At 53.2% G+C, this 12,640-nt stretch overlaps 1 protein-coding gene across 19 annotated transcripts in view; it reads right to left on the bottom strand.

Annotated features, from left to right (window-relative positions):
- Positions 1-12,640, bottom strand: part of LOC105188955 (uncharacterized) — an 81,708-nt gene that overhangs the window by 7,650 nt on the left and 61,418 nt on the right. For 17 of the 19 annotated variants that reach the window (XM_025298524.1, XM_025298527.1, XM_025298529.1 and 14 more), the window contains 9 exons: positions 12,400-12,634; positions 11,055-11,126; positions 9,610-9,775; positions 8,684-8,793; positions 8,376-8,551; positions 7,916-8,132; positions 6,993-7,114; positions 6,360-6,536; positions 166-480 (listed from right to left, as the gene is read on the bottom strand). In XM_025298524.1, coding sequence (XP_025154309.1) covers positions 166-480; positions 6,360-6,536; positions 6,993-7,114; positions 7,916-8,132; positions 8,376-8,551; positions 8,684-8,793; positions 9,610-9,775; positions 11,055-11,126; positions 12,400-12,634 — 1,590 coding nt within the window. The remainder of the gene's footprint in view (positions 1-165; positions 481-6,359; positions 6,537-6,992; positions 7,115-7,915; positions 8,133-8,375; positions 8,552-8,683; positions 8,794-9,609; positions 9,776-11,054; positions 11,127-12,399; positions 12,635-12,640) is intronic. The other 2 variants (XM_025298526.1, XM_025298530.1) reach the window with 2 other exon arrangements.

Raw genomic sequence — 12,640 nt, forward strand, 5'->3', positions numbered from 1 at the left:
GCTTCGTAATTAGACCGTTGGAAATTACACACGAGCCGAAGCCGCGAGCAGGAGGGCGAATTTTCGGAGGGGACGAGGGACGAGGGGAGGGGATTCCGGCCAGGCGATAGTTGGAACAAACATCATCGTCGTCGTTGTCGACGAATTCTGTGAGCGAGTACACACCTTGTCGGAAGCGCGGACGTAGTTGGGGTCTCTCTCCTCGGTGCTGTCGTCGCCTTCGGACTCCTCGCCTTCCTCATCCTCGTCCTCTTCCGAGTCCGAGGCGGTCGCCTTGGCGAACTTGTCCTCGGGAGGCGGTGTGAAGCGTTTCAAGGGCTTCGGGCCTTCCGGCAAGTCCTCCTTGCACGCGTTCTCCTCCATCTGCCGGAAGATGGACAGCATCTTCCTCGCGGTGTCCGTATGCACCACCTCGTCCACCCTGTCGTCGGCTCTGACCACGTCGGGATCGCGGTAAATCTCGCGATCCGGTGAGTCCATCTGTCATAGATCATCGGGCGCATTGTTAATGTATGTAAAATATTCAAAAAATATATATATCGTTATTACATGTACGCGATATATATCAAACTCGATCAAGTGCGGCGACTCCTCTCAGGGACGCCTTAATTGCTTCCTAAATTCGGCAGACCAGAGCCGACTACGTTTCAGATAAAGTCACTTATTTTCGCAGATGTGTGTGCCTCCCGATAAAAAGAGAGTGCGTCTCTGACCGGCAAGTTCCGCGATATATTTGTATTTTTGTTGCCCGTTAATGTCGTGTCGTTCTCCGGGGGGGGGGGGGAGGGGGGATTTCCTCCAAGTTTGGACGAGTTCATGTTGAAAAATTATCTTCCGACAACTACATTCACGTGACACGTGAGAGAATAATAACAAATAATTTCTTCTCATTTGGGGGAAGGGAAAGGGAGGAGGGAACAGGGAGATCGAGTTATTCGATCGAGAATGTTTTAATTGTCGAAGCGCCAATTATCCGTAAAACGCGTGTATGCGGCTCCGGCGTGTTAATTACACTTACGGCACTCGCTTTAATCAATACGGCAGAAAGCGGCGTTCGAGGAAGTTTGCCGAAACGCCGATAACGCGCGATTACTGCGGCTCGGATATACTTATGACGTACTTGGACAATATTTGTTCAATCGCGCGATCGTTGCTGAAAAATTCGTAGATAAGACGGCAAGGACAGACGACAATCGGGAAGAATACGCGTCGTGTGTCGCGCGATAATTTTAAGCCGAATGCCTGGCCCATGATGCATCATGCGTCGGAGATCCAGGTAAGCCGGAGATCGACGACCAAGACGTTTTCTTTCTTTCTTTCTTTCTTTCTTTCTTTCTTCCTCTTCTCTCTCTCTCTCTCTCATTTTTTTTCTTTTTTTTTTTACGAACCGTATCCGGCGTGAGTCAGCTCTACGAGTTCTAAGCGCGTGGGTGGCACAATAATAAATCTCGCGGGGAAGGCACACGAATTCTTTTCCTCTCGATCAAAAGCGACACGTTGCGCGCGCGTGTGAAAGAAAGATAAAAGTAAATATAACTATAACGATACCTGCTTGATGATCTGATATATTAACTAAAATATTGTATAAATTATCAGTATTACTAATTATAAAATTAACAATACCTGCCGCCAATTTAGCCAACTTAAAATGAGAAGGTGAAGAAAACGGAATGATAAATGGTCCCTCGTGTAAAAAAATTATTATCCGTCGAAATCGCATTCCTCAAGGGAAACTCGGCTCGCACGTGATAATAAATACGAGAGTAAACAAGAAATGTGAGCGCATACAAACACATATAAGCCTTCAGGAAGAGAGGATCGTGCCTCTTGGGAAATGTCATTTTGCTGGAGAAACGTGGTGCAACGTACATCCACATGCTTGCAAAACAATATCGAGTGTGGGTACCGGCCGCGCGCGCGCGCGGCACAAGGAGTTTTTAAAGTGCGCGCGAATCGAGGGATGGGGGGGAGGAACTCTTTTCTACCCTTTCCTCACGAGGCTCTCGTCTGGCATTCTGTTCGGCCCTCGACAGACCCGCGCGCACACGTTTCTACCTGAACCCGACCGGATCGGGTGAGTCGAAATCCGTTTTCAGCGATCGCATACGGAGAAAGGGAGACCGAAAGTTACAGCAAACTTACGGCATCTTAAGGTACTCCGGTCGCGACGACTTTTAGGGCCACTCGCGCGGCGAGAAGAGCGCGTTCGCCGGCGAATCGACGAGTCGACCGGGCAAAAAGTTTGCGGGCCGCATCAAGGTTAACGTTCAACGACGGCAAATTGACAGGTTCAAGAGCGGTGCGCGCACTCTGGAGCGGTCAATTGTCGTCACTTGCGATAATCTCTATTCGTTTCTTGCTTTCGCTCTCGTCGGCGGATTTGCTCCTCATTGAAACGTCTCATTGAAACACGTGAGTGAGAAGCATGATGCGTGTCTGCGCGCGCGCGTGTGTGCGCGAATTGTTTATCTCGAGAGCGGAGTGAGAAGCGGAGTCTCGTAGAAGTCATTGGAATAAGTGCGCTGCAGTCGGGAGGAAGTAATTAAATTAATTAGAATTAGAACACCAGTGTGGTCTACACATAATTTTACATGGAACATAATAAAACGGAGTGAAAACAGACCGCTGCTGCTGCGCGCGCGATTATACTTTGATCATTAGTCGTATCGTCCAATTAATCACTTATACGCGTTTAAGAGCCAGTGGGATATGGATGGAAGGTAACTCTGAATGAGTGTCTATAGCGCCAAGACACGCCGAATGGATGTTAAATTTAAATTAATTCAGCGGAGGCTTTCAGTCGAGAGAGAGCCGGGCGAAATGGAAGATCAATGATCGTTTGGCGATATTTCTATCGAGTCACGTGAAAGGGTCGTTCTCGCGTTATTCGAAATCGAGGAAATTCCTCGAAAGTCGGACGACTGAGCTCGAAAAAGTCCTCGACCTAATCTGTTAATCCAGCTCTATATACATCAATCACGATCGATTGATCGACGCGCGATTGAAATGAAAGAGAGAGAGAGAGAGAGAGAGAGAGAGGCAGACACTTATTAGCGGTTAACGAGAGATACGAGGCGTATTGGATTACGGTAAAGCGAAGAAAAAAGCGCAATGCGGGGACGCACGCGACGCGTGTAGCTTTTTTCGCCGCAATCGTGCCTCGGACTTCGCGCCGGAGTTAAACGGTGTGTCGAGAGACAGAGAGAGAGAGAGAGAGAAAGAGAAAGAGAGGAGCGTTACGAGAGCGCACTTGCAGCGGAATTCCGCAAAATCACCAGTCCAGAAAGGATATTTGATCACACGCTATGGTAGCCCTCAACCGGCCGGCCGGCGAGTCAAGCGGCAAATCAAGCCGCGGCGAGATTGCGCCCCGAGCGACGTCATAAGCGCCTTCCTTCGCGGTCGCCATAAGCGGAAACATTTTTATGGTCGCGCGCGCGAAAAGAACGCGGCCGGCAAAGTTGGCGCGAGAACGGTTTCGTGGCAGGATCTTCCGCCGTTTCGTTTGCGCGCGTTAATCGACCCTCCTCCTTCCCCAGCACTTGCGCGCAGCTCTTTCTAATTCGAAAGTCTCGCTTTTCTAATTTTCACAACTTCTTCGAGCGCGTCCAAGTGTATCCCGCCCGCCCCCCCCATCCCCCATCCCCTCGACGATCGCGCGGGAAGCCGCGGCCGAAGAGATCCCGACGCTGTTTTATGTCATTATTCGCTGATCGAACAAGTGAGCAAATAAACGCTGCAAGGCGCGAATCACGAGGAATTCCACCTCGCCGACGACGCGCGAGTCGGTTGATTACCTTCCGATGTAAGACGCTCCCCCGCGTCACTTTTTAGCGGATCAAGGCGCCAGCATCACTCAGACACCAAATAAGCCCCTCGGTCGAAGCGAGTATCGAATGCCGATCACAGTTCGCGTGGTAATCGCGCTCGCGATTATTAACCGAAGTGCTCGTTAATTAACCATCAGCCTAGAGAAAAAGAGAAAGAGAGAAAAAACGAGTCGCCTCCGTAAACTCCGCACCGAGGCGCATCACTCAAGCGGCGATCGGAGAACTCGCGAGCAACAGCGGCACGCCGGAAGAGAGAGAGAGAGAGAGAGCGAGAGAGAGAGAGAGAGAGAGAGAGAGAGAGAGAGAGAGAAGGGAGAACTACCGCGAAAAATGGAATCTACAATCCGCGACTAGGCACGACGACGTGGACCCAGCGAAGTGAAGACGCGAACACCGGTGGACGCAGAGCTAATTACCTTTTACTTAGCGCTTATATTTTAGGGCCGCTCCTCGGCGTCGCTCGGCGAACGGATCGAGACGCGTCGTCACTCAAACTGAACTCGAACCCCGTGTTCCGCCACTCCACGGACGCGCACTCTCTCTCTCTCTCTCTCTCTCTCTCTCTCTCTCTCTCTCACTCTCTCTCTCTCTCTCTCTCTCTCACTCTCCTTCTCTGTCTGTCTCACGAGGGACTCTCCTCTTTCCCGTGTGAGAAGTTCGTATATGCGGCGCGACAGCCGGTTGTTGCTGGTTCGGCGGTTGCTATGCCGTTCACACGAGGAGAGGATACGGGAGAACCTCCTCCCCTCAGTGTGTGAGTTACTGGGAGGGCCCCGACATGCCCGGTGCACGGTGGTGTGTGCGCGCCTTCCTTCAGTTAAGTTCCCCGGGGCCCGGCCCGGCCTGCTCGCTCGTTCGCTCGCTCACTCGCACGCACGCACGCATGTACGCACGCATGTACGCACGCACGCACGCATGCACGCACGCACGCACGCACGCACGCAGGCTCGCTCGCTCGCTCGCTCTTCACGAATGGAAGGATGTAGGAATACTAACGGTAAAAGTATGGCTGCTGCGCTGACCACTCCGGAGGGGTTCAAGGACAGCCCGGTTTGTTGGAATCGACTCTCTGCCACTGTGTGTGCGCTCCGTGGCGCATTTGCCGCCGGCCCGTCGATGCACGCCGGCTTTTATAAGCTGCGAGAGCGGGCGCGAGCGCGAGCGCGAGCGCGAGCGCGGACTCGTTATCGCGTCTCGATAATTATTCGACAAACATACGTTCCACACCGAGCCGAGCCGAGGTACCACAACGAGGCAGGTGCCTAGGATGAGGCGTGGCGGGGCGGAAGAGGGGACGGGAAGCTCACTGTTTTCTGGGATAATTTTGTTGTGTTTGAACCGGGCTGGAACTCGAGGCCTCGAAGCGTCGGGAAGGTGGGCTACCCTCGGGGACTCCTTTCGTGCAGGTGGAGTCCCCCCTATCCCACCACGAGGAAGACGCCCTGTCGGGAGGTACCGTTCGAAAATGTTCTCTTTCGGACGACGCTCGTCGTGGCTGGGACAGCCGCGCGGGACAAGGTCAAACGAGTTGTTCGCGCTAAAACGTTATGAGATAACTGCGATGAGAGAGTGGCGGGGGGAGTCGGGGGTTGCTCCACTTGTCATGACTCGCTGGCGTTCGGGTTGGCTTCGGGAGAAAAATCGCCGGGAGAAACGAACTCCGACTGAAAATTGTGTCGCTGCTCGTGTCTGGCCTGAATCGGAACGACCCAGATAGCCGATGGATTTTCCGACGTGCTTGGAATAGATTCCCAAGCAAAGCTCAATTTCTAGCGAAACTTTGTCATTCGACGTGTGTTAGCGGCCGATTAATCGTTATTTCAGGGAACTCGCGAAGTGTGGGGAGGGGAGATTGCAAGCACAAGTTAGTGCATGGATCTCAAAGAAACCAAACACGTCACTCCATGAAACTGCAAGTGGTTAAAGGCAGGTGATGCAACGTGAAACGAGCAAGCGTTGGCGGTTGGCTCCGCGAGCGTTTCTCCTATCTTAATTGTAAATGAAATCACGCCGAGCGTTTCTCGGGAAAACAACAGACGCGACGCGACGCGACGCGAGTTCAGTCTTAAACGCGTCAACGTCTTCGCCGTTGGTGTTTTTTTTCACAGATATGATCTTTACATCGTCGCGTTTCTCTCACCGCGATAATTGCGCGGGGCTTTATCACGAGCGTCGGCCGCTGATACGAGAAGACGTTGCGTCGCCCGAAGGACGACGGAAAGCAAAGCATGCAGAGAGCGAGGCGGAGAGAAGGATGCGCTATCTCGAATGTATCTCGCCGAAAGTTGAGATCAACTTTTCGCTTGGCCAGCGAGTAGATCCACCGAGAGTAGATCTCGCTCGCGTTTCGCGGTCTCCTTAAATTCAGCGCTAGGCGAGATAGGCTCTGCTCTGAAAAAGCCGCGCGCGTTCTTCGTCAATCCGAAGGCAAGTCAAGTTCAATTAGTCAATCTCACGCTTGTTAGATCAGATTAACACAGATTTAACGTCAATCACTCAACGGCAGCACAAAGTTGCGGGAGACCGAACCTTGACTTGGCCGTCGCGCGGCGGCGTAATGCGAAACTGCTTCCGCTGTTTCTCCGGCTCCTTGTAGGACTCGAAAAATTTGAACTTGTTCGAAATGTCGGACGTTTCTACGTGGACCTCCTCGGTCGTGTCCGAGCTGCGCACCACGTCGTCTGAGACTTGACGAGCCATGAATGCCTTTTCTCGCAAATATTTCGTGGATTATCGTTAGTGAGGCGCGACTGAAGTTTGCGCTCTGTGAGAACCTTCTCACGCGCTCGCTAGCTCTTATTCGTCAACAGACTCGAATCTCCGAATCTTTTTCACTGAATTACGTATGACGTAACAACTCGCGTGATGTAATTTCTGACGAAAGGGATCATCACACACCGTCCGCGATAGAAACTCGATCGAGTCAATTCCAACATTTCCTTTCTTTTTCTCTCTCGAATGAATATATATATATAGCCAAGGAACTTTACTGACTTTACAACGAGGACTCTAGGAGCAATCTTTCCGCTGTCATTTCCGCAATTTCGCAATTTATAATGTAGCAATCTTCGCGAGCAAGTGCCTCGACGACGCGTTATCTCGAAAGACGCGAACGCGACTTCGCCGACTTCGGTCGAATAATGCGAGAAAAGTCGAACTTACGTCTCGTGCGCGCCGCGAGGTCTCGGTCGGCGTCTTCGGGTGCACCGGCGTCACTGGACGTCCCGTCTTCGCTGCAGAGGCGTCCAACTCCAAAAAGAGCGATCGCGATTTCCTGCTGATACCTGTGTGCACAGCGTGACCAACATACATTGCCATAAATCACGTGCGACTTGAAAATGTCAATTAGCATCGCCGCCGCCGCCGCCGCCGCCGCCGCCGCAGCGGTGACTTTCACCCTGCCGCGGCGCGTTCGACACGTTATAATGATCTATCTCTGTCAAGGACCGAAAAAAGCCTCTCAAAAGGCGGCTGAATATTAATCTGATCTGGTAACACAATTCTCCACTCTGTGGAGAGTTTTTTACCGCGTATTAGCGGTCAATACTAGGTTGCTTTCTTCCAGGTTCCTCTTGAAAGCTTCTTCAAGATCCACTGTGTGCACGTTTATAACCGAGAGTCATCGTTAAAAATTGTCGCACTTTTTACATTCAACAACCGCTTAATTGCTCCGCTTCTTGCGATACTTACTGATATCACGACGATAAGGTCTCGCATACAGTATTTTTTTTCCATCGCGATGGAAATTTTGCAGTAGCTACTCGCATCGTTTCTAGACAGTCTCGCATTTCCGCAGGTGATTCAGAAATTTCTCCGCGCTGTGAATCATCGCGCACGTCGTTCGCCGCCTGAAATTTCGATCCGCGAGCTGCCCGCGAATCTCCCGCGGCTTTTCGCCCCGCGGATGAAATTTCGCGGTGAATGATCCCGAGATTAGCGCAGAGTTTCTTCTCACGTTTCCGAAATTTGCGCGGCGTATGTATCGCCTCCGAATGATCCCGCGTGCTCATTCGCCGTTAGCCGCCGATCAATCTTAGCCCCAAACTTCGACTCGCGAGTTAGCCGCGCTCGCTGCGGATTCGTACCTGCTGCGATCACCTCCTCGTCGGCTTTCTCCGGCTTCGGCTTGCTGTTGTCGGTTTCGTCGTCCGAGGCGGCGATCGGCTCGCCCCGCTCGAATCTCTCCTTGATGGAGCGAGCGTGGGTCGAGTGCTGAATCTCCTCCGCCGCATTTATCTTGGTGACGCGGTCACTTCCGGCTACCGCCTGCTGATACATCTCCTTCATCTTACCCTGCTTACCCTGCGAACCCGAGGAAGAGGGGGGAGTGAGGAGGTGAGAATTAATAGCGCAACAGCGAGTTTACGCGGTTTTAGGCAGGATTCTAAGGAAAAATCGTATGTGCGCGTGCGCGAGCGATGATGATCGATTCTACCACCCGAAGAGGATCCTTTCCAGAAGGCGCGGATCGCGTCGCGCCCGAGGAACCACCGAAAGTCACGTTTCTCGCGCGTTATCACCCGCGAGCGGGAAGAAAACAATTACCATGAACAGCCGCGAGCGAATTCCCGCGATTTCTTCCTTCCTAGCCTCGCGCTGCACCTCGCGCCTGCCCTGCTGGCTAGTGGACTCCCAACGGTTCTTGATGTCGTCCATCTTGGAGAAACTGATCGGACGCTCGCGCGTCGTGCGTTTCGCCTTCACGATCTCGGTCTCCACCTCTGAAATTCGGGAAGACAGATACAGTCTCGTTCGCAAGGTGTGGCAAAAGTTTGCTCAAGATATTTCGTTTCCAGTCAATACCAATTCCAAGTCTCCTTTATTACCGCGAAATATCTTGTCGATCAGCCTACCTTCGGTCTCCTCCGTCTCTACCTCGTCCTCGCTCTCGCTGGACTCCTCGTAGGGTATTCCATTGAGGGACTCGTCCGCCACGCCAATGTCCATACCTTTGGCCTGAAACCTGCATGAGAAAACGCGCACAGCGCTGGTTAAGAGACTCATCGTATCGAGCGACTATCGACTAAACTCCGCTATGATGCGGTTCCAACATGCTCGCGCGTTTTCTCGGGTTTCACGTCACGAGACGAGAACTGCTGACTGTTGAATACCGCCACGGGCCTGATGAAGTTCCCAACGCGACGGAACGTCTCCCTTTCGTGTTAGATTATTCTCAAGGGAACGATTTGAGCGAACCCCCTGAGATTCTCTGAAGACGCCTTCAGCGAGCGAAGCGGCCGAGGTTGACCGATCGTCATCAGCAGCGTTCAACAATCGGTCTGTTCGTTCAACTAGTGCAATAAGTTTAAGTGCGAGACGACTATATTTTTTTCTCCGACTCCGACTTGTTGCACCAGTTCAGCAGTGCAGGTAAAACGAACAGACCAAGTGTCTTTCGTCGAGTTTCCCCCTCCCCTCCTTTGGCGGTATCGCTGATCGCTCAATTTTCATCTCGGCTCTCGCTAATGCTCAAGCTGTAACTCGCTGCGATCCTCCGTACGAAAGTCCAAACGTCGCGAGAACTTCGCCGTCTACTAAGACGAACGTTGACTGTCGTTGACTTACAGACTCTCCTCATCGCGCATTCCGCAGATCCGGATGCCGTGTCACGGCAAGATATCGCGGTTTGGAATTATCGTATACTCCGGGGAAGGGGGAGGGGGCAGGTCTTTACACGGTCGGGGATTCGACGCGATTCGAATTACAGCTTAGTGCACGCGAAGCAACATTCCGCACGAGCGAGGATTTCCGCGAATATCACAAATTCGATCGCGCTCACTTGGCCAGTTTGCTGAGGATGCTGGGCGATCTCTTGACGGCGATCTGCGACGGCGACCTCTCGATCTCATTGGCGTTCTCCGCGCTGGCTTTCTCGAAGACCTGGAAGCGCGACTTGACGTTCAGGCTCGAGAGCTCCTCGAGTCCCAGATCTGGCTTGTCGGAAGCTGAAATTCAGAGAGAAAGGGGGTATCTCCTTGCGTCTCCTGTGATGCTCTTTCCCCCTTCCACCTCCACCTGCCTCTTTCTCGTCGCTGTTTAAACATTTGGGCACACTCTCTCCGGTAAATTTGTTAGACTGCCGATCGCGCGCGCGCGCGCGCGGGCAGATGTAGGCGAAGTTGCACACGACACAGAATTCTAAAAAGCGTCGAAGGTGAAGGAGACTCGTCGGAAAGTTCGCCCATGTCGGCGAGAGAGAGAGTCGCTCGATCCTCCTTCGGACACGATAGCGTAGTCGAACGCGAGCCGAATACGCGGCATTCGAAACCGCGCGCGCGCGACGAGATATCATCGGTCGTTTGTTGCCGCTTCGCGACAGACGAATTATCACGGATGGACGAGGCTGACTGTGCGCGCAAATGAGCACAAAATTTCACGCGTAATTCGCGGGCGTCAGTCGATTGTTGAACTTTTAGCGCGGCCCCGTTGCCTGTTCTCACGGTCGATTTCGCGGCGATTCGAGAGATCCGTTGCTCGTCGGGCAAACAACAGATCTCTCCGAGACTGTTCCATGTCTCGACATGGAGCAAACTGGAGAAGAAGCTACGCGGGATCAGATACAGTATACGTACATATCGAGATGAGTAAACAAAGCTGCCCCGTGTGAATTGAATGCACCGTTACCGTCCCCGAGTAAACAGCAACCATCGCGCCTCGCGTCGCGCAAACGCGAGAAATGAACTCTAACCCGGCGCGAGTCCGGACCGAGACCGGTTCGACGCGAGTCGAAATAAGTGCACCGTGCATTAAACCGCGAGAGAACCGCTCAATCTCGGCACAGCTCTTTCACGGCTCGCGCGCGCTCGCGATCTGATCCGCGGTTGCGACACACCGCACACGCGTTTCGCAGAATGCACAGTCGCAATTAAAATCGCGTAGAGCGGAGAGAGACCGCCCTCGGCGGTCGCTCGTCGCAAATAAGGCAGGGCCCGCGATCGCGAACGCGCGTTTAACGCACCAACGCGCCTCGTGTTTTCTTACTTATTATAATCGGCCTGTTAATGCGGGGACGTGCGACATGACTTAACACGCGCTCGCGATCGGCGGCTAACGCGGCCGACGGCGGTTAAAAAAGCCACTCTTCAAACGAGCACACACACACACACACACACACACACACACACAGCGTTAGGAACGGTCCCCTCTGGGAATTGCGTTCCATGCCAGCACACTCACACTCACACACGACCAACGAAGCAACGAACCAACGTCGAGCGACGTTACCTCTGACCACGTCGGGCGGCAGCTCTTTCGGCTCGTTCTCCCGTATGATCAGCTCCGGCTTTCGAGGTCGCACTGCGGAGTTTACAAGACAACTCTTTGTCGCATTAACGATACCTCTCCTCTTCTCTCGCGGACGAGCGAGCGAGCGAGCGCGGCGCGATTACACGGCTGGGAAAGAGGAGGATCCTGTCATTTTCGCCTCTGCGCTAAGAGTGGGTCTAATAAAGTGGGATCCTGTGAGGCCCACCGAGACCATCGATCTCCGGCGATCCGAGCTGTGTGCGACTCGACGCGCTAGAACCGCGCGCGAGGTCTGCTCGTTTTCGGAGAACCTCTCAACTGCTGCTATAAGCGGGAATGAAGCGAGTACATCTTCTTTTACGCTCTAACTTACTCGCGACAGTTTGAAAGTTCTTCGAGAACGAGCAGACCTCCGGCAGACTCGCTCTACGCTCGGGGATCCCCGCGCGCGCTGGGATCTCATTAGACAGTGTCGCGTCTACGTTGGGGGGCAGGAGGGGCGCGACGTGTCTTCGATCGTCCTAGGCAGCCGTGTTTTACGGGCACGGCATCGTCAGGTCGTTTCGCACACTGAGAGAAAAATTTCCGGGTCGTGCGGCTGTAATCGCGCGGCGAGACATATTACAGCCGAGTAATCATTTTCATCTTTTTGGCGAGTGCGCTGCGTGACGTCGTTCGAAACAGATTCGTTAAGAATCTTCTCTCGTTACAACGAGTTCACTTTTCGCTATTATATCGCGGAATAAGCAGCGTGAGCTCTCTCTCATCTTTTCATTTCACCCTCGAGATTGGTCGTCGATAATTGACTTTTGACGCGCGTAATGGCTTCTTCTGAACAACGAACCGACGCGAAAAGTGCGCGCCGAGAACGACACTCTCGCTTTTTCCTCTCTCTCTCTCTCTCTCTCTGTGTGTATGTAGTTTAATTATATAGCGATGCGAGATGCGATACGCGGACTCGTACGGCCGAAGAACGCGGCTGGGTTCAATCAGACGGGGCGTTCTAATCGCGATCGCCGACAAACACGCTTCACACCTCTTCACTTTCTCGCGCTTTTACCCGCCGCCGAGTCGGCGGCGTTCGTCGCGGTACCGTCTACGCACTCGCGCAAATTTATCCCTCGCTCGCGCGCAAACCCAGCTCCGGCGAGATTAGCGCGGCGACTGGGCCGACGGCGATATCGACGTTGCTCGCTTCGAGTATCTCCGAGCTTGGAGATCCAAGCTCGAGTAACTCGCAAAGACGATCCGTTTAAGCGGATTAGCGGTCGCGTCGCGACGCGCGGCGTATATACGCTGTTGCGCGAGACGGTAATCATCTTACCGGGCTGGTCGGACTCTTCGACCGGTTTCGGTTGGAAGAGCTCCTTGAAGTGTGGCTTACAGTAGAGCGTGCTCTCGTGGCTCTCGTAATTGTCCACGTTAAGCTGCTTGCTGCACTGCACGCACCGGAAGCAATTCTTGTGCCAGACCAGACCCTCGGCCTTTGTCTGCTCCATTTGGAACACGACCTTGCCGCAGCTGCGACAATTCGTGTTCGCCTCGCCGTTCTGACCCACCTGCAG

The sequence above is a fragment of the Harpegnathos saltator genome, unplaced genomic scaffold (genome assembly GCF_003227715.2).
Source record: "Harpegnathos saltator strain DR-91 unplaced genomic scaffold, Hsal_v8.6 scaffold224, whole genome shotgun sequence".
Taxonomy (NCBI): Eukaryota; Metazoa; Arthropoda; class Insecta; order Hymenoptera; family Formicidae; genus Harpegnathos; species Harpegnathos saltator.